Genomic DNA, 21,615 nt, shown 5'->3' with positions numbered 1-21,615 from the left:
TTTTAACTACTACCATTTGGATCACAAACACTGTAGCATCAGCTTCTAAACACACCTTGTAGTCACTTTCTAGATTAGTTGGACTCCTAATACAGTGCAAGGAATCCTATACGTAAGTTTCTCTTGCTGAGTGCTCTTGTGAGAAGTGCAATTGCATGCCCAATATCAGTCGTACAGATATATAGTGTATCAAAAAGAGGCACAAATTCATAAAGGTCTGGAATACCAGTTGAAGAACAGAAGCATATGACTGTTTTACATCTGTAGAAAAGAGATTCCTGATTTAGAAAATTGTGTCTACTTCTTCCATGGGGAGCTGCAGAGAAGCTTATGGTGAACATGCAGATTTTTTTAGAACATTTTTTTCCTCCATCTTCTGTAGATGGTACTGCATGGATTTGTTCTCTTCAGTTTTCTTCCTAATTGGAGAAGAGTAAGAAAGATAACATTGCTGGCACAGATCTGGAATTAGTAAAAAGGAGTACCTAGATAGTAAGTATATTGCAAAATATAAATATTAAACAAAAAAATCCCAACCAAACAAAAAAAAATAACAAAACAAAATCTCAGACCAAGAATGAGCAATGGAAAATGTATTTAAAATCTGGCAATAACAGTATTTGAAACAAGACAGTTATTGCATAAAATGTATTGTTCCTTCCATTAAATTTAATTTGCCACATAGAATTTATATTATGATGAATCTTCATACCTCACTTGTTTTGTTGACTCTCTTTCTCCTTCAGACTTTTAGTTTTAATTTCCTTGAGCACGGACAATTTTTCTGTCTGCCCCACATTTTGAAGTCATTGAATTTTCAGGTATTGCACATGACTTCTGTATGGCAAGATCTGTTTTTACACAGCAGTACAAAGCCCAGTATAATGTTACTGCCTTATATTTTTTAGCTAGCTATGGGAATGGCATTATCGAGTAGTGTCTTTTTTATTTTTTCCTAGAACAAATGTCTTTCTGTAGCATTCACAACTTCTAAATCGCATGTAATTGTCTTGAATAATGCATGTGTATTTTGTTACAGTTCTTCTTAAACACATCCTCTTGCTTTTTTTACCCATTCTTATGGCCTGATTGCATTTTCTTTAGCAGATTGTATTGGCAACTTCCACTGTGAAAGTTAAACATGTTCAGGTGTTCTGTTGCTGAAACTGCAATTAGCAACAGTCGGCTTCTTTCTTTAGGGCGGACTGACGCTCCAGAATCTTGTTTGCACTGATATCTTGCAGGATTATTACAAGTGGACTGTTTCAAAATACTGCCTGGTTACTTACTTTGTTGAAGTCAATGTTAATAACAGAACTAAGAGCAAAATTATCCTGCAGCTTCAGTTCCTGGTGTCTGAATTACGTTTTATTACTTGCACGCAATAGAAAGGTTTTAAAGTTTTTCTTCATCATGCTTTGAGCTCTAGTTTCTTAAGAAGCAAGAAGTTGCTTTTTCAGTTTGAGCTTTTTCAGTTCGAGCTTGCTTTCATTGACTCAATTTACCTGGTTTATTTAGCCTACACAATAACCATTTTCAGTTGGTCCAATCAATATCACTGGGTATTGACTTAAATGTCTGACAGGGTGAATTAATTTTCAGTTTTATGTTGCTTGGGCAGCCTGTAGCACATAGTAAACCCCTTTATAGGGTGGCAGTAAAATAAAAAAAAGCTGAAACATTGACATCAAGACATGACAGTGAACCAGGAAGTCCTGAGTCATTCCTTGCCTAGTTGAGGCAAATTGAAACCTTTCATAGAGTTAAAAACCCACAAACAACCAAAATCCAAACATGCTGTTATCTTTAGTGTCATTTACAAAATTAGTTGAAACAGCACTTTGAGAGAAGGCTGGATTAACAGACTTTGGGAGAGGAGTAGATTAAGATCCTTGAATTCCTATATTTTGTGAGGTTTTCTCTTGTTTCAGTTTTATTCCAAAACCAAGAAAAGCATTGTGCTATACACTTCTTATCCATTGTACTTTTGGAGGGATGTTATTTATATATTTTATTTGTATAGTTATTTCCATAGTAATTCTTTCTTCCTTTTCAAGATACTCTACATTTGGGGTCAGTGATCTAAGGTGGATTTAGAAGAAAGACTTCTTTAGTATATCATGAGGTGACAGGCTAAAGATTTGATCATTGGATTGTGATGCATTGTAAGAAGTACTTGAGGCAAGAATAAAAAAAGGAGTGAAAATGCACTCCAAAACTTGCGGAAAAATATATAGCTTTAATCTGTAATGGGTAAATATTTAAAACTATTGTGGTGGTTTTAGGCTATGCCTTTAAAATGTAGTTACAGATTTTGAGCAGAAAAGTAGAAAAATACAAATAAATCACTATTGGGTGTAAAAAACAAAATGAAATAGTATTCTAAACAAATTCATTGGAGAAATATCTGCTATAAAATTGGCTGTACCAAAACAATACTTTCTCTTTTCTGATCTCTTTGCTTGCTTCACTCGGGAGAGATTAACCTGCTTTTTGGCTGACGTTGGCTGTGTTGTTTTAGTTAAGTCTAACCCTTGCTTTCTCTCTGCTCCTTTTCTCTCTTGGGATAGGGGGTGAGCCAGCAGTGGAACAGCTTCCCTAGTCACTTTGACCATGGGGGGTTTTGTGTTGTTTGCTAATTTTAAGTATCTGTATAATGTTGTACATAATGTATATTTTGTACATATTCATTGCATTCTTTTGTAGAGTGTAGTTTTGCTTGTAAATACAGCTTTCATTTGCTTCTAACTTAGTTGGTCTGGCAAAGTTAATGCTGGGGGGGGGAAATTTCAACCCACCACAACTGTATGAGTAATTATTTTCATATTAATATTTCTTACTGTTACTATAGCTCTGGCTGAATAGAAGTCCTGTGAGGCTTAGGTGGATTTGATGAAGCTGACCTGTGTTCTTATAGCAGTACAAGCAGAAATGGAAACCTTATTTATGCCTTTCAATACTTAAAAGGCAGCCTGTCCAAAGATGGGGATGGTCTTGCCCAGAGAGATGTCAGAAGCCCCATCTCTGGAAACATTCAAGACCAGATTGGATGGGTCTATGAGCTACCTAGTTAAATATGTCCCATCCAACCCCAAACATTGATTCTATGGCTACGATTCTATGTCCTGGTTCTGCCATGTTCTTCCCATCTTTCCAATCCAGCTCTATTTTGCCTTGGTGCTAGATTGCTATGTGTTAGCTTGTGGGAGCCATTCAGTTGTTTGTGGGAGCGGAGAAGAGTACAAGAATTAGTCTTCCACTCGTTGAACATGCTGAAACAGCTCAGCTGTGCAGCTGCACAAGTCCCACAGCCAAGGCAAAGGGAGTAGTCAGGGCTTTGTGGCTGGGGCAGGACAAGGGGGTTGGGATCCTTACAGCAGTGAGACTAGCTTTGGCTGATGTGGAATTGCAGCTTATTCTATTTCACATTTGTATGATGAGGGTTAAAACTGCTCCATTGCTTGTCAGTTGAGCCTTTTCAACACTAATTTTGAAATTAAGTTAATAGAATGAAGTTCTGGACATGCAAGCATCTTACAAGAGGGTAATCTATGTATCAGCTTTGTATGTATATTAACTTTTCATAATAACTCCAATTGTGTGGCACATGTAGAGAACACAAGGCAGTTTACACAAACTAAGCTACTTGAAATTTGCTGCAGTGGAGCTTGTATGCAGGAATTGCTAGTAAGGAAGAAGTGCCACACTATGAATTCACATCACATACTGCAGTCTAGTAAATTGTTCCTATATTTAGATATTTAAATATAATTAAGCAGCTAACTTCTCCATTTCAGCTAGTAAAACTTTGGTCAGAGGCTGCTCCAGTGTCATTATAAATTCTGATTACAATGCATACAGTGGAATTTTTTTGCAGGATCTGAAAATAAAATGTGTTTTCTTTCTCTTTGAACCCAACTTGCAAAAACATTTGAAAACCACATTGAGCTTGAGGAGAAAGTGAAAACAAAGGACAGTCTTTGGAGTGACATTATTCATGGCTTATTTCTTCCTGGTTGGAGTTAAAATGCAAATAATGAAGGATAATAGTTTTGTCATGACTATTTAGTAGTATTCTAAATTTCAGTGGCTTTTCTGTCTGCAGAGCATTGCAGATTGGTAGTTACTGGTGTATTCCAGAGCAGCTGCTCCTAGCTATGGAATTTGACTTTAACTATGGATGTATTGGCTAACATGGCTGGACCTTACGTTACCGAAACAACATCGGGATTTTCTGTTGTTTGTTGTTTTGGGTTTTTTTCCTCCTCTGTTAGGGAGCTTGTGTGTTTATACTTGCAATACCATGAGAAGGGACTCAATCCATTTTTATTTTAAGTTTGTCATGATGTTAAATACTTTGTAAAATACCCATATAGCACAATATAATATGGAACCAGTGAGCTTTTATTATTCTTCTTCGCACGCTCTTCCTATCTCCAGACAGGGAAGATTGCCTGGGGCAAACATCACTTAAAACTTGAAGGCAAAATTTTGAGGCTTTGGTTCTTTTGTAAAATAAGTACCTCCAGTTTCTTTGGGCCTGTGTTACTGATCTTGGAACAAATAAGTCAGTATACTTCCAAGAAAAACACATCTGTGAACTTGGCTATAGAGAATAATTGTAAAAAGCTTCTAAAGCATTCCATAAGGGGGAGGATAGAATATGTTACATATTTTGTATGGAACCTACTTTGGAATGGTAACTGTTTTTCACATTACAGGGGAGATGCAGCAAATAACGATTTGATACCTTTTTCAGGTTGTGTGTCTGTCATGCTATGAATGTATGTGGAGACTAGTAACACTGATTTAACACTGATTTTCATGATTGTCCTTTATCACTTCCACTTTCATGTTGTGTGTACTTATGCACTGAATCAAGAAGTAAAAATTGCAAACTGAAAGACAGATCTTAAAATTACTTAAAAACACGTTTTTATTTGGAGAGTGTACTTACTTTCATACCACAGAGTAAGTCATTCCCTGTATTAAGAAAAATCTTGTGTTGCCTTGACTCTAATTTAATCTTTCTAAGTGTATTGGGACATGGAATAAACCCCATATATTTCAGAGTTTTGGGGAAAAATGTCATCACCACCCTTGGGAGGTTAAGAGTTTTGTTTGCAAAGTGGTGTTTCCAGTAATGCTCAGGGCTGTGATTGGTGCTTGACCAATGCAAATAAAACCTCATCATACACAAACTACAAAAAAACTTGGAATGTGCAGTGATGGATGCAGCAAGAATAGGAAGTAGAGGAGGACTTCTTTTAAGGTTGCATTCTGCTTGAATGCAATGCTTGGTTTGCATTTATTAATTCATTTTCCTGTTTGCTTATCTTGGCAGTAGTGTAATCTGATAGGGGAAGGTAGGGGAAGGAAGTGTTTCTGTAGCATTCATAAAAAGATGGATTTTTTTCAAAAGACAATTTGGATGCAGTTTCTTTGGCGACCATTTCTAAAGGCTACTTACCAGATGGACTATTCTACTAGCGTACCATTTATGCTAATCTCCGTATATGGATCATGGTGGCATAGAAAAACTTTGAATTATCTTTCTTTGTGCAGTTCCTCAATTTGAATGAGAGTGACAGACAAAAGCTAAAGACTTTATTGTTTGATCATAAGTTAGGCTACTCTTAAACACTTTTGTTTATTGAAAGCAGCTATTGAAAAGTCTTGCCTTTTAGTGTGGGAGGGCTCCAAATAACGTTCTTGAGAACTTTTTTTTTTGCTTATGAATCTAGGAATGCAAGATGAGTTGTCCGTTTCCTTTAATAAATGCAAAATATCATTATTGTTACCAAGGATAAAATAGGATCTCTTGTTTGAAGTCTTAATGGCATTATCAAAGTGGGTAATAGTTGAGTATGCTTTGAACAGTTTGAATTCTCAGGTGGCCAAGAAGGCCAATGGCATCCTGGCCTGTATCAGGAACAGTGTGGCCAGCAGGAGCAGGGAGGTCAGTCCCCCCCTGTACACTGCACTGGTTAGGCCGCACCTTGAGTACTGTGTCCAGTTCTGGGTCCTTCAGTTTAGGAAGGATGTTGACTTGCTGGAGCGTGTCCAGAGAAGGGCGACAAAGCTGGTGAGGGGTTTGGAACACAAGCCCTATGAGGAGAGGCTGAGGGAGTTGGGGTTGCCTTAGCCTGGAGAGGAGGAGGCTCAGAGGAGACGTTACTGCTCTCTACAACTACCTTATGGGAGGTTGTAGACAGGCAAGGGCTGGTCTCTTCTCCCAGGCAACCAGCACCAGAACAAGAGGACGCAGTCTCAAGCTGTGCCAGGGGAGGTTTAGGCTGGAGGTTAGGAAGAAGTTCTACACAGAGAGAGTGATTGCCCATTGGAATGGGCTACCCGAGGAGGTGGTGGAGTCACCGTCATTGGAGGTATTTAGGAGAAGACTTTATAGGGTGCTTGGTGCCATGGTTTAGTTGATTAGATGGTGTTGGATGATAGGTTGGACACGATGATCTCAAAGGTCTCTTCCAACCTGGTCTATTTTAGTTTAGGCTGAAACTATCTTGAAATGTAAAAGATTTTTAACCTTCAGGTACTCCTGATTATTACAACAGCATTATATGCATGAAAGGGGTTATGATTATTGTGTAAAACTATTTCCATATGAGTATCAGTCTCGTGAAAAGTCTTCTAGTCCATCTTCTAGCAGTTCCTGTGTTCATCAATATTCCCTGTAAAGTAATCCAGTGTTTTTGTATCAAGTGACTAGAGTCTTTGTATTAATCTGCTGTTCTTAAAACAATCCAGTCTTCTAGCTTCTACCAGAAATTGTGATGATTTTGTTTGGGTGTTGGGTTGTTTTTTTTCCTCCTTGATAACTTTTTTTTTTAAAGGGACTTTTGTCTCTATAGTTTCATAGTTTCTGTAACATTTAATTTCCTTTTCTTAGGTGCTTTAAATGGGAGATTAGTTTCAGTTTTGTGGTTTTGCATAATTTTCATAGAAAGTCTTCATACTGGTCATACTTTTAGTAGACATCCTGATTGCTGATTCATTAAAATAATATTCTTTTGCATAATGTGACAGTCAAGTGATTGGTAGCCATTAAGTATGCCTTATTTTGATATGTTTGCAGCATTTGTATATGGATATTGACATAATAGCAAAAGAAAGGATTGTGTGGTTTATTTTAGTTATTATTACATCCAAGATGAAGTAGTGTATGGTCTTAAGTCATCTCTCAAAACTAAAACCTCAGTTATCTTTCAGATGGTGCAAGTGAATGTCCAAGTAAATAATTGTAAACAGGCCCAGGTAATCCTGTAGACTAAGATTTGAGGAACTTTACATACTCTTACTTTACCTTCTTTCCTCTTCCATCTCTATCTATTAAAAAAAGTGAAAATAAAAAGGCAGAGGGGCAGAAATTGGAGAACAGATTTTCAGGGTAGTGGTTAAGAGTTTCTTTGCTCTCAAATGGTTTCCTTGTTCTGCAGAATTCAGTCATGGCTACATCCGTGAATGGGCACACAAAATTACATACTTCATGCTTAGTACAAGGCTTCAGTATGATTTTTCTAATCTCTTTCAAGAAATTACTGCTAAATTTGAATGTTTGAGCTATAGTGGAACAAGTGAAATACTTCAGAAGCAGAATGAATATCTGAAGCTGTAGTTCAGTCACCTTGTCAGTTAAAGCTTAGTAAGTTTAAGAAAGAAGCCAACAGACCAAAGACCACTATACAAGAGAATTTATCTACACACTTGTTAAACTGATATACACATAGAAGGTTTTGAAATGCCATTTGCTTGTCTGCATTCAGATAGATGTACGCAAGAACAACACTAAAAGATGCAAACTCCTGTTACGTTTGGATTGCCAGTTTGCATCTTATGAGGTGCTACTTAATGGTTTTGGTTTGGTTTTTTTTAAGGCAATAACAATATTTTCCTCTGTTTTGGAAATGTTTCTAGTTGCTAAAATTAGGTTTATCTTTTCCCACAACTGCCTAGTATGCTTGGGGAACTTTAAAAAAAATCATCCTAACAAGAATTTAAAAGAGCAAATAATGGACAACACAGGGCCTCCAGCTTTGTCAGTACTGTCTAAGCTTAATGCAAGTTTTTTTAATATTTAAAGCATTCTTAAATTGCATTTGTTGTATAGTAAGAGGATAGTTGTTTACTATTAAAACTATGCTATTTTCAATCTTAATATGGGGGACTGTAATGCCTAAAAGTTGGAATTTCAGGCATATACTAGGTTTAGTTTAAATTTTAAACATAGCTTATTGTTCCTGTGTAGGATCAGCTTCTCTGTACTAGCTAATATTTTAATTGGGGAAAACAGTTGTCTGTTATCAGTTGCAGGCAAATGCAGAAACACAGATTGAAGATTGCTCAAGTGTATGTTTATTAAGGACTTTGCTTACAGTAACATTACTGTAACAAAACTATAATCTTGGCGGTGCTTCTCTAGACATATTTGAGATTGGTTACACCCATCTTTTGGCTACATAATGCAGGACTTCAGTTCTTAGGACTGAATTATATTTACAGGGATGATGCAGCCAATTTCTCTGTTGCTGCATCATCTGTTGCAAATGACTTATTACTCATGTGTTTGTTCTTGCTTACCAGTTCCTGCCTTTTGAAATTAATAGTTCTTCAACATAAAATGCTGTTTCTTCCACAGACAAGGCAGTATTTTGCAATTACAATAGACAGCTCAGCAACTGATTTCCAGGTAGCTAGAATGAATTACTGCTTTGAATGATCAAATCCTAGTGACTAAATGTTTACTGGTTTGTTTAAATTTTACAACACAATATTAGAATAGAATAAACCAGGTTGGAAGAGACCTTCAAGATCATTGTGTCCAACCTATCATCCAACCCACCTAATCAACTGGACCATGCAGCCAAGCACCCCATCAAGTCTCCTCCTGAACACCTCCAATGATGGTAACTCCACCACCTCCCCAGGCAGGCCATTCCAATGGGCAATCACTCTCTCTGTGTAGAACTTCTTCCTAACCTCCAACCTAAACCTCCCCTGGCGCAGCTGTAAATAAAATCAATATCAATATCGCTATCGATAAAACAAAATCTTTCAATAAAGCATTACATTTCTTCTTTTCATATTAAATATCATAGTGGTTTTGATAACTATTTAAAAGGTGTAGTCTGATGTAAGACAGTTCCTTCTGGGCCAGTACCCTGCTCTGCATGAAGAAACCTACATAAGAAAGAAACCTCACTAGAGCATGTGCTCATCCTCTTAAAATGCACAGCGCCTGCAGTTCCTGAGCTGTAAGTGCAGTCATTGGTTTTAATAGGCATGACATTTATTTTTTTTTCTTATTTTTTTTTTCCGTTGAGGGAATGCCTATTGCTTTTGGAACCCAGTGTAACCTTGTAGCATGCATAATACTTCACTGCAAGAATTAGCATGACCGAAATTTACACTGGGTAAAGAGCTACTTCTGATGATTTTGCACCTGTCATATAGCAATTCAATTTGGTATCATCTTGTATTGCTCAGAATACTACAGAGAACTTAGTAGTATATCAAAAAACTTTCATAAACTTTTTGGGGTGCAGTGTAGTTGTCTATATAATTAATGTGTGCAGTTTCATGTAAAATTTTTAATGCATGTTTTTCTTTTGATATTAAGTAACTATTGCTACTGTATTGTGTTTCCAGGCAGTTTTGATGTGCAGAATTTCAGCATAGCTTTGATCAAAAGCATTGGTTTAGTCTGAAGAATACTTTAAAATATGTATCTAGGTTGATGATTTGTCACAGTTAAGGCACTGCTGTTTGAAATGATCAACATTATTAAGTTCAGTAGAAGTGGTGATGGGCTTTTAAGTACAATTGTGCTACCAGGCTGTGGCAATGATTACTCTGTATAATACATTTTTCAAGAAATTCAGATAGCTTAATTTAATCTGTTTGTTGTCAGGCTTTACCATTTTTGGGAGGTTTGGGATTTTGTTGTTCGGGGTTTTTTTCTTCTAGTTTTGGTTATTGACCTACTTGTCTGTGTTAGAATAAACCCAGGCAATGCAAGGCTTGGGGAAGAGTGGCTGGAAAGGTGCCTAGCAGAAAAAGGACCTAGGGGTGTTGGTCAGCAGCCAGGTGAGTAGGAGCCAACAGTGTGCTTAGGTGGCCAAAAAGGCCAGCAGCATCCTGGCCTGTGTCAGAAACTGTGGCCCAAAGAACTAGAGAGTGACGGTCCCCCAGTACTCGGATGTTGTTGAGGCCACAGCTCACTACAAAAAAAAAAGACATTGATTTGCTGGAGCATGTCCACGAAGGGAAATTAAGCTGGTGAGGGATCTCTAGTGACCAACTAGAGGAGCAGCTGAGGGAACTGGGTTTGTTTAGCCTGGGGAAAAGCAGGCTGAAGAGACACCTCACACTATAACTACCTGGAAGGAGGTTGTAGCTAGGTGGGTAGTGGTTTCTTCTCCCTAGTAACAAGTGATAGGCCAAGAGGTAACGGCCTCAAGTTGTGCCAGAGGAGGTTTAGATTGGACATTAGGAAAAATTTCTCCACGAGAAGGGCCGTGAGACACTGAAACAAGCTGCCCAGGTGACTGAGTCACCATCCCTGGAGGTATTTCAGAGACATGTAAGTGTGATTGCTGAGGAGCATGATTTAATGGTTAACTTAGCAGTGCTATGTTAACAGTTGGACTCTATCTTAATAAAGACCTTTTCCAATCTAAACAATTCTATGATTCTATAAATCAAAATAGTATTTCTACTTTATTGGCAGTCTGCTTATGTAAGCTAAAACATACTACATGACTAAGAACTTTTCATAGTAGTTTATATCCTCTTCAAGGTTTTTGTATTAATTTCCCCTCAGAACAGGAAGGCCAACTGTTGAAAATGTTTATGATAAGCAGATGGGAGATTTAAAATGCAGTAAAATATAAACAGAATGAGGAGCTTTCATGTTGAACAGCATACATGCTGTGAAACATCCATTTAAATTACTTATTAATAGCTGGAACCTAGCTGACCATTTCTTACACTTCTTTTGCTTTTTTAAAAGGAATGAAAAAATGTCTCGATTGACCTAGTTTATCATCTACTTTGAAGCTGTGTTAAAAATACAAATGTTACTTTCCTTCTAAGGTGCTGAATAAACTTTTAATTGTTAAAACATTTATGTGCTACTTAGAGAGCTTTAAATATTATTTAAGGAAGTTGTTATTGAAGTTGTAATTTGTAATCTTCGTATTTTCTGTGATTAAAGTATAATAGAAGTGCTGTATCACTTCTTCCTTTGAGGTGGAGAACATTAAGTGGACATAGGTTTTATTTCAAGAATGTATTCCTATAGAGCTGTGGGAAAATATTGTACCTATTGTAGGTATTGCTATGCAAGAGAATGCTTTGCTGCAACACATTTACTTTTTTATTAAGTAATTTTTTTAGCACATTAAATCTTTCTAATTCTTTCATCTGAATTCATTATTTTTTTTTAAACTCAGTTGATGGCTCTGGTTCATTTTAGCAGCTGCTATGCTATGTTTATGACTTACTGTTTTGTTGGTTCAGATGCAGTTTTGACATAACTTATTCCTAAGTTTACATAATATGTGGCATCTCTTCTTGTTTGTAGTTTGTCTAATGGGGCAGTGGTGGCATTGTTGTGCCATTACTCAGTGCTTACATAGAATCATCGAATCATAGAATTGTTAGGGTTAGATGGGACTTCAGGGATCACCTGGTTCCAGGCCCCTGCCATGGGCAGGGACACCTCACTCTACATACGGTTGCCCAGAGCCACATCCAGGCTGGCCTTAAAAACCTCCAGGGATGGGGCTTCTACCCACTCTCTGGGCAACCTGTTCCAGTGTCTCACCATCCTCATGGTGAAGAGCTTCTTCCTTACATCCAGTCTGCATCTACCCATTTCTCGTTTTGTTCCATTCCCCCTAGTCCTATTGTTACCTGACTCCCTAAAGAAGTCCCTCATCAGCTTTCTTGTAGGCCCCCTTCAGATACTGGAAGACCACAATAAGGTCTTCTCAGAGCCTTCTCTTCTCCAGACTGAATAGTCCCAACTCCCTCAGACTGTCTTCATAGGAGAGGTACTCCAGCCCTCTGATGATCTTTGTGGCCCTTCTCTGGACACGTTCCAGCACATCTAGATCCTTTCTGTAATACAGGCTCCAGAACTGGACACAGTACGCCAGGTGGGGTCTCACCAGAGTGGAGTAGAGGGGGGAGAATCACCTCCCTTGACCTGCTGGCCACACTTCTCTTGATGCAGCCCAGGATATGATTGGCTTTCCGGGCTGCAAGTGCACACTGGTGGCTTATCTTGAGCTTCTCATCCACCAGCACCCCCAAGTCCTTTTCTTCAGGGCTGCTTGCAAGCCAGTTGCTGCCCATCCTATTTTGGTGCTTGGGATTGCCCTGACCCAGATGCAGGACCTTGCATTTGGTCTTGTTTAACTTCATGAGGTTGTCATGGGCCCATCTCTCCAGCCTGTCAAGGTTCCTGTGGATGACATCTTTTCCTTCCAGCATGTCAGCCACACCACACAGCTTGGTGTCATCAGCAAACTTGCTGAGGGTGAACTCAATGCCACTGTCCATGTCACCAGCAAAGATGTTAAACAAGACTGGTTGCGGTACTGATCCCTGAGGGATTCCACTTGTCACTGGCCTCCACTTGGACATGGACCCACTGACAGCCACCAAGCCAGTTCTTTATCCACTGAATGGTCCATCCATGGAAACCATATACAGTGGTAATGAATGAATGAAATTATTGCCTTGGCTTGCTTTTTCTTAAAGAGATATTTGGAATATTTCCTAGAGGCTTTTCCAAGTATCAACCATTTAATTACTCTGGGGAGTACTTCTAATCATATTTTTGTCCAGTTTGAAGTAGGCCATATTATGTGAAAAAGTTTCCTGTAAAAGATTGTGTCCAGTTTTCAGGTTTCGTTTTCTTTCATAATTAGCAACATTTTAAATAGTTATGTTGCTGTGGGTTTTTCCTATGTAAGAACATCGTGTTTCATGTCATTTATTGGAAAACTAAGGTGAAGTTTTGTAGTGTAGCAGGAGTAGTGCTTTCAGTTTTAGTACTTACAAATGGCTTTTAAATTGTTCATATTTCTCTACTTAGTTTACAATTCTAAATGTACGCTGTTAAGTTTCCAAGATGAATTTTATTGGGAAAATATTAAGGTTGCATGAGAAGCAAAACTTCCTGTGAATTAAGCTTTTGTTTGGTGCTATACTGAGGACCTAAGCTTAAAATGAAATGAGGTAGTTCTTTTTCACATTATAATGACACACATACAAGTTACTTGCAATACTTTGTGAACACTTGCCATGTTGTTTATTGGTTGTGATAGTGAAGCATTAATGTAGCCATTATCGTGATAATAAGAGGTCAGATATTAAAAGCTTTCTGACAACTTGATGTATGACTTTGGCATTAACTTGCTCATTTCATTTTGAAGAAGCTTACTTCTAGTTAAATTTGCCTAGTTGCATGAAGCAGAGCTTCAGACTATGTAAATCTGGAGTCTGTCGCCTGCTGTGATTGCTGGATTCAGTACATACCATTGAGAATGCTGTATTTTCAGAGACTTTTTGTATTCTGCTCACAGTGTTTGCTGAACAGGAACTGTAGCTAAAAATAACTAGAGTGAATTTCTCTGTCTCTCTTTCTTTCTTCCTGCAGGATGACGTAGCTTTGCCAAGGCTTTATCAGCTAAGCAGAAAATGAGCTTAACATCCTGGTTTTTGGTGAGCAGTGGAGGCACTCGCCACAGGCTGCCACGAGAAATGATTTTTGTTGGAAGAGATGACTGTGAGCTGATGTTACAGGTAATTGCATAACCCTTCCATGTGCAGCTGCTGAAATAGTGAACTCACTGTGCCAGTTTTATATTCCTTTTGAAAACTAAATTTCCAAGGTGTTGGGGGAGTGATTGTTTTGTGATTAATCTTTTGTGTTCATAGAAAAAAGTTAACTTAAATAAATTGCCACCAATCATAACGGTTACAGCTGAAGTGCAGAGGATCACATTTTCTTCATCTAAGTCACATACCAAATGCAAGAATAGAAGAATAAATAAATGTTGCAATATGATCAGTAAAGCAGACCATGTGCTCCAGTAAGTGCTGTAATGCTAAGTGCTCTGGATGCTTTCAAAAAGAGCTTGTAATCTAATTTAGTCAGATGATGTGATGCAACTCTGTCCCTGTATTCTGATCTTGTACAAAGGCCAGTGAAATCAGTAGAGAAGAGTATTTCTTTATCTCTAAGGAAGTTAAATGACATAATCTCAGTAATGGTTTCAGTGGAACTTTAAAAATAGAAATCTTAGTCAAAATAATGTGATGCTTCAATAGCTTCCTCAACTTTGGGGATCACTATGCAGAACACTTAGAGGTGTGTAACTGTATTACTATGTAGCCACGTCGTATGAACTTTGTCCTAGCAAAGCTGTAGTCCTCTGAGCAGCTTCTTTCTAGTACATGTATTTTTGAATGAGTGATTGGTAGTATTTTAGGAGTGCTCTTGACTTCTTGTCTTTGTTTACTGTAGAGCTCCTAATAAAGATGGAATTCTAATATTTCCTTTAATATTCTTTGTTCCCCAGAGTTGTGTATGCGACCACTAATGGCCAAATTAGTCTCACTTGCAAATGAAGTACATAGAATCGTATTTCTGTGTGTACTGCTCAAAATGTAGTACCTCTAGTAAATTGCATTTTGCTCTCAATCTCAGAAAGCATCCAGAGCTTTTATTGGTGATGGAAATACTTTGTCTTATTAGAAAGTAGTTGTAAATACTCTTAATTTCTCCTGAAAAACAGGTAATACAATGTTTTTGTGTTTTATTTGGGTGGTATTAAAACTGAAACCAAACGAAACAGCAAACACGCAGGAAACCCTCTCAAATGAAAAAGCAACCAAAACCCCTGCTTCCTGATCAGAAGATTATAATAAATATGTGCTTTTATTTTACTGCTAGCTTGTTGTAATAGATTATCTCTGAATAAGGGACCCTCTTCTTCCTCCTCTGTCCTCTGTGCCATCTCCTGTCTGTGATTCATCAGTCCTTGAAGTGAAGCTGAGTACTCAAGCATTTATTGTATTACAAAACTTCAGTCATCACCACCTTCAAAAGACCCCATTTACAAAAGTTACTAGTTGTGTATCGACTTTGGACCTAGTAAAAAGAATCAAGAGGCCTAGTGATTTTTAAGAACATTCTCTTTTGCCTGCTGTTATGTCAGGTCTGCATGCCAGCATGACTAACACCACATACTGCTTTAGGGGGAGGAACCCACCAAAAGAGAAGCTAATAATGTGGTTTTGTTCTGTATGTATGGCTCTTTGTGTAGGATGTTCCTTTCCACTCTTGATAACTTGGTTGTTCTCTTGCTGCAAAGCACGTGGACAATGCATGATAAAGCAAGCAGAATGTAATGCTTTAATTTGTAATTTTTTGACAGAAAATGTGTTATAAAAGTCTTAATAAAAAAAAAAATTCACCTCTGTTACATGCCTGGTGGAATTAGACCTCAAATCTGTACCTAACACTGTTCTTCTCGGAGGTTTTGTTCATGTCTGGGAATACACATCTGCTCTTAAATGTGTTATTTTGTAAGTATGCTAAAATGTACTGTGCAGTTTTTGTATTTAGCAAGATGCTCCAGTGTGGTTAAATATCATCCTAATGTGGTTAAATACCACATTTTCCCCATCTTTCACCATTACAATTAGCCTGCTCTTAAAATCATTGATTCATAGATTCATTCATAGAATGGCTTAGGTTGGAAGAGACTTCAGAGATCATGTGCTCCAATCTCCCCTCCATGGGCAGGGATGCCTCACAACTAGACTCAGCTGCTCAAAGCCTTGAACACTCCCAGGGAAGAGGGTTCCACAACCTTCCTGGGCAACCTATTCCAGAATTTCTTCCTAAGATCCAGTGTAACCCTGCTCTCCCTCAGCTTAGAAGCATAACCTCCTTGTGCTATTGCTAGACACCCTTATGAAAAGGCCCTCTCCAGCCTTCCTGTAGGATCCTTTCAGGTATTAGAAGGTAGCTATAAGGTTCCCTCAGAGTCTTCTCTAGGCTAACAACCTCCATCTTTCTCAGCCTATCCTCATAGCAGCTCTTGAGTCATCTTTGTGGCCCTCCTCTGGACTTGCTCCAGCAGTCCTTTTTATGATGGGAGAAATCATCTCCAGGATAAAAAAATCCTACATTATACATGATATCAAAATTCTTTCTGAAGACAAATACTCTTATTTCTGAACTTCTGAAATGCTGCCAGTTTGGAGTTTTCTTCTCTTTTCAGCTCTTAGCACAGGTATTCTGTGATTTTATTACTTTTGCAGTTGTGTATAAATCTTTGTATTGGATATGTCTGGGTTGGTGTTCTGTGTTGTGGATTGGGGACGAAAACACTCTTGGTAATACACCAATATTTTAGCTGTTGCTGAACAGCATGTGCAGAGTTTTGAGGCATTCTCTCTCACTCTGTTCCTTCTAGACACACATGACTATGAGGGTACAGAAGAAATGGAGAGGGAGCACAACCAGAACAGCTGACCCTAACTTACCACAGGGATATCCTGTCCCATATAACCCCATATTTGGCAATAAAAATTGAGGGAGGGGGCTTTGAAGAAGGTAACCAGTGCTCAAAGACTGGTTGGGCATTGGTCTGCTTGTTACAGGTGACAATTAATTGCCTTTGCATCACTTAAGTAGTTTTATTTCCTCTTCTGTTGCTTTCATTTGCTGCTTAAACTATCTTTAACCTGACCTGTGAGCTTTTTTGCTTTTGCTGTTCCGGTTCCATCCCCCATCACACTGAGGCAGGAGTGAGGGAGTGAGCAGCTGTGTGGTGTGTAGCAGCCAACTGGAGCACCACCATTTTATAAAAAGTGATGGCAGTAGTACTTAAATTTCAATGGAATGCTGTATTAACAAATTGGAAGGAAAAATGGTATTTGAAAGATTTACAGTCTTTGCAGCTGTAAAGATTGTCTGCAATGAAAAAAGATAATGTTCAGTTTTATGCAAGTAATACAAGCCTGAGGATAACCTGAATGTTACACAGAATTTTGGGTGTTTTCCTAGAAGCCACAGACTTGAGTAATCACTCATACCATTTCAGAAGATGTGACAACATTATGTCATGAAGCTTCAAGGATGGTTTTGCATCTTTTCTGTTTTAATAAGGTGGTTAATTGTTAATACAGTAGGTATTTGAATGGCATAATTGAAAGTCGTTCAGAAACGCATAGGCTAGGTAAAAGCTCGCATTTCAGTATCACTTGAGTATGGAAGAGTGTACTGTCTGCTTGACATTGTAAGCTCAGCAGAACACCCACAGCAGTGAACTTAATTTTATTGAGATAGCTTGTTTTCACTTTAAAGAAGGGTTACAAAGTTAGTCAGAAAATCAACTATATTGGTATTTCTTCATTTACCATTAAGAACACTGATATATTAGTGCAGCTTTTATTGGCAAGAGCCTTGTTGTTCATTTGTTTCTCTTCCTTAATTCTTCTTCATCTCCTGGCCCCCTTCTGTGCCCCTCAAGGCTGTAGAGCAAATCAGCTCAAATGAAAAGCCTAGAAATAAAATAGTAGGTATAAGCTGAACAGGACTGGTTTCACTTCTTTGAGGAGGAAGTGAAGTAGTCAGAAGATAGCAAGGAAGGGAAGAATAAGGAAATACATTGAAGTAAAGAAAAGAAATGTCTCAAGAAATGGAGAAGGAATGATTATAAATATGGCATTCTAAGAAGAGAATGCATTTCCTTAGGTGTCATGATTGAATGTTCTGATGCCTTAAACTGATCAATGCAGTGATAACCTGAGACTTCTAGAACTGACAGACTGCAGATGCCAGTACAGAAATAAGCACAGAACTCTCAGATAGAAATTTACCATTCTCTGTGCTTTATAGCTCTGAGCAATGACTTGAGTGGCAAGGATAAAAAATGCAAACCTGAAACTAGAAAGAATGATGTTGAAGAAATTTGTTGTTGTGCAATCATGTCAGGACACTACACTGGCAGAACTACCAGCAAACAGGCTGAGATCAAGCATGCAGAACTGGGGAAGATGAGCTATGGGCACTATCCAGTTGAGAACTCTTCCAGATGTCAACATGCTGACAACATGCCTGTGTAAAGGAAGCATTTGTCCAGCTGCATCTTTTCCTTGCTTGTAGTCAGAGCCTCAGGTTTGCAAATACTTGGCTCTGGGCAGGTGCTAGAAGAGGGATCTGGCTGTCAGGGAGGTGCTGTTATTGGAGAAAATAGTAAGATTGTTCCTGATCTATGGGTTGGCATTGGATATGAAATAAGCAACTAATTATATACTGAAGTGCTTAAAGGACTGATAAAGAGAGTTAGAAGTGATGGGAATAATAATTAGGTATCCAGTCAGACACTTAGTGAGGAGGCTATAGTTAGCTTGTTTGGGAAATTGAGATCAAGTAGAAACAATTTAAATGCTTATATACTATGGCAAGTGTCCCAGGCAACAGAATGGAAAATTTACTGATGCATGAAAGGAAAGTCTGTGTTTCAGAGAGACCAATATAACAGAATCGCATTCTTATTTTGATAGATGCATATAGTTTTAGAGAGAGAAGTAATGATAAAGCTGATTATGTTATGTGCTACTGTGGTGAACTAAACAAAAATCTTTGGCCAAGTTATAGCTGGATCTGACTTACCACATTTAAGGAAATGTTGAGAAAATAATCCTCCTTATTTAATTTTAGGTATCATAGTATCAGTCAGGGTTGGAAGGGACCACAAGGATCATCTAGTTCCAACCCCCCTGCCATGGGCAGGGACACCCCACACTAGACCAGGCTGGCCAGAGCCTCATCCAGCTTGGGCTTAAACACCTCCAGGGATGGGGCCCCAACCACCTCCCTGGACAACCCATTCCAGGGCTTCACCACTCATGGTGAAGAACTTCCTCCTCACATCCAGCCTGAATCTCCCCACCTCCAGCTTCATTCTATTCCCCCTAGTCCTATCACTACCTGATATCCTGAGAAGTCCCTCCCCAGCCTTCTTGTAGGCCCCCTTTGGATACCGGAAGGCCACAATTAGGTCATGTCGGAGCCTTCTCTTCTCCAGACTGAACAGCCCCAACTTCTTCAGTTTGTCCTCATAGGAGAGGTGCTCCAGCCCTCTGATCATCCTCATGGCCCTTCTCTGGACACGCTCCAGCACGTCCATATCCCTCTTGTAATAGGGGCTCCAGAACTGGACGCAGTACCTCCAGGTGGGGTCGAGGTATCTGCTACAGGCCCCTTTGGCCAGAGTTAACTATTGTTACAGATTGAGGTTTTTTTATATATGTGGAGACTAACTTTTGTACATCATTTGAATAAATGCGCTATGTAGAAAGAAAATAGTCACACTAAGAAATAGCCAGTAACACTGTCTTGATCTGTTTTTTAAATACCTTGTTTTATGTAATTTTTAAAATGTATTTTAGTCACGAAGTGTGGACAAGCAACATGCTGTGCTGAACTATGATGCCTCTACGGATGAACACTTGGTGAAGGATTTGGGCAGCCTGAATGGGGTAAGCTAACATTAGAAACACATAGCTCCCCATAGTCTTTTGCATGTTTGTTAGGTTGGGGGGTGGGTTTTGAGCTAAGAGAGTATGACTTAAGAAGTGTACATTAATATCTTTTTAATGCAAAAGTAGAGATCTAAAAGAAAATGTAAGTTTTTGCAGGGATTTTCCACTGCATATTATTTAAATGGCTGCAGTAAATTCCATTATTAAGAGGGCCTTGGCAATAGGGAAAAATGAGAATAAAAAGGTTTGTTACCCTTCTGTATTACAGAAATGTAGGAGAAAATTATTATATTGGGGGGAGAGGGGAAGGGATTTCAGTTTCTAAAGTGGCTGTGTAAGAAATGGATGTGCTATTTCTTTCTTCTCCACTTTTTCATACAGAAAAGTGTTAAACTTCATACATATTCATAACATGTTCATATACAATATACATATTCAAAATATATATTCAATAAACATGTTGTATATGAACTTATTTTGTATCTGCATTTAATTTTTCAGTATACTTTTTTATTCAAATGCCCATGAATAATGTATCATGTTACTTACAAACTAATACAGGAAAAATGCAAAGTTATGAGCAAAATAAAGTTTCATATGACATTTTACATTTTAAAGCTTTTCTAGGAATTGCATGTACAATATTCTAGGTAAGCTTCACCTTTTATAAATGTTTTGAATATTATAATAGATAATTAAACAGTAACTTTGTGATATTTTTGTAGTCCTTTAGATAATTCTTTGAGCTGTATATACACAGTAGTTATGGTTGTTATTTTATCTAACTTAAAATCTTTGGCAGTGTCATGAAGATACAGAACAATCATGAACTCATCTGTGATTGCTTATTTGGGTCAATATTTAGAAAGCTACTGGTAGGAAGTAACTTTGTCAAATGTTTGAAAAAATAGAAACTGAAGAAGAAATTTCATGTTATTGCTTGTTAGCATTCACTTAGGCTTGGGTGTTTGATCTTGAAGTTTATTTCAAAATAAAACCCCTGTTAGTCTCTTACTAGCTTTTCTGTGTTTTAAGGTAGCTAACTCAGTATTTCAAAGAGTCAGTCTCAACTCCATACGAAACCGGTGTAATCTAAAGGGTTGTATCTTTTGAACAGTTATAGATGTGTAAGAACTTTACTCCTTAAATACTAAATATAGCTCTGTATTTTGAAAGGCAGTGCAGTGTTTCAAGGCAGTGATCAAAAATGAATTCAGCACATAGTATTTTTTTGCTGAGCCACTTGATTTTATTCCTTCTTACATATTACTTAGGTAGTCAATAGTCATACCTTCAGTTTTTCATTACCTTGTCATGGAACTTAAGTTTAATAACAATATGTGTTAAATGGCCTTCATGTGACTCATTTCTTTGGTGAAGAGTTTTCCATTATTTGCTTTGCCAGATCTGATTCATTCTCAAGAAGATCTGATTCATTCAAAAGAAGAAATGCATAATTTTGTAACTTGTGTGGCAGAAGAAGATATGTAGTGCCCATCTAGCATACAGTGACCTAATAACTAGGCAGCAACTCTTTTTATTCTAGCTACTACTGCCACTGAGAACACCACCCCCTAACAACCGAGTTCCTCTTTCGGTGCTTCGTCAGCTTCTACCTGTTTCTAATTTGCTTGCTTCATTAAGAGCTAGCATTTATTTGGGTCTCCCTAGTTAGTCCCATTTTGTTGTAGAACAGATTTACACTTCTTGTTATAGACAAGGCCACTCCATTCCTGGTGCGATGTACTTCAACCACTAAAGATAATTTGGAGTTCAAGGGGAGATGGCTGCTACCAATATACAAGGTTTTTGTTTTGAGTTTTATGAATCCCAAATAATTTGACAAGATGATCTGTAACTGCACCTGCTGCCTAATGTCTGGATATTATTATCTGTATGATAAATTCACACATGTTGCAGCAGTCTTCATTATGAACTTCTGTGTGTACCTTTGCTTTATTTTTTTAATATATATGTACATTTTAATCAGATTTACACAGTGTATTTTTTTTTAAATCCATCATG

General features: G+C 38.0%; 1 protein-coding gene across 7 annotated transcripts in view; it reads left to right on the top strand.

The window, feature by feature from the left end:
- CEP170 (centrosomal protein 170) overlaps window positions 1-21,615 on the top strand; it is an 89,305-nt gene that overhangs the window by 6,441 nt on the left and 61,249 nt on the right. For all 7 annotated transcript variants that reach the window (XM_054162317.1, XM_054162316.1, XM_054162314.1 and 4 more), the window contains exons 2-3: window positions 13,685-13,830; window positions 19,498-19,587. In XM_054162317.1, coding sequence (XP_054018292.1) covers window positions 13,726-13,830; window positions 19,498-19,587 — 195 coding nt within the window. In that variant the 5' untranslated portion in view covers window positions 13,685-13,725. The remainder of the gene's footprint in view (window positions 1-13,684; window positions 13,831-19,497; window positions 19,588-21,615) is intronic.

This window comes from Dryobates pubescens, chromosome 6 (assembly GCF_014839835.1).
Source record: "Dryobates pubescens isolate bDryPub1 chromosome 6, bDryPub1.pri, whole genome shotgun sequence".
In the NCBI taxonomy this organism is placed as follows: Eukaryota; Metazoa; Chordata; class Aves; order Piciformes; family Picidae; genus Dryobates; species Dryobates pubescens.
This window is presented reverse-complemented; position numbering and strand designations above follow the sequence as displayed.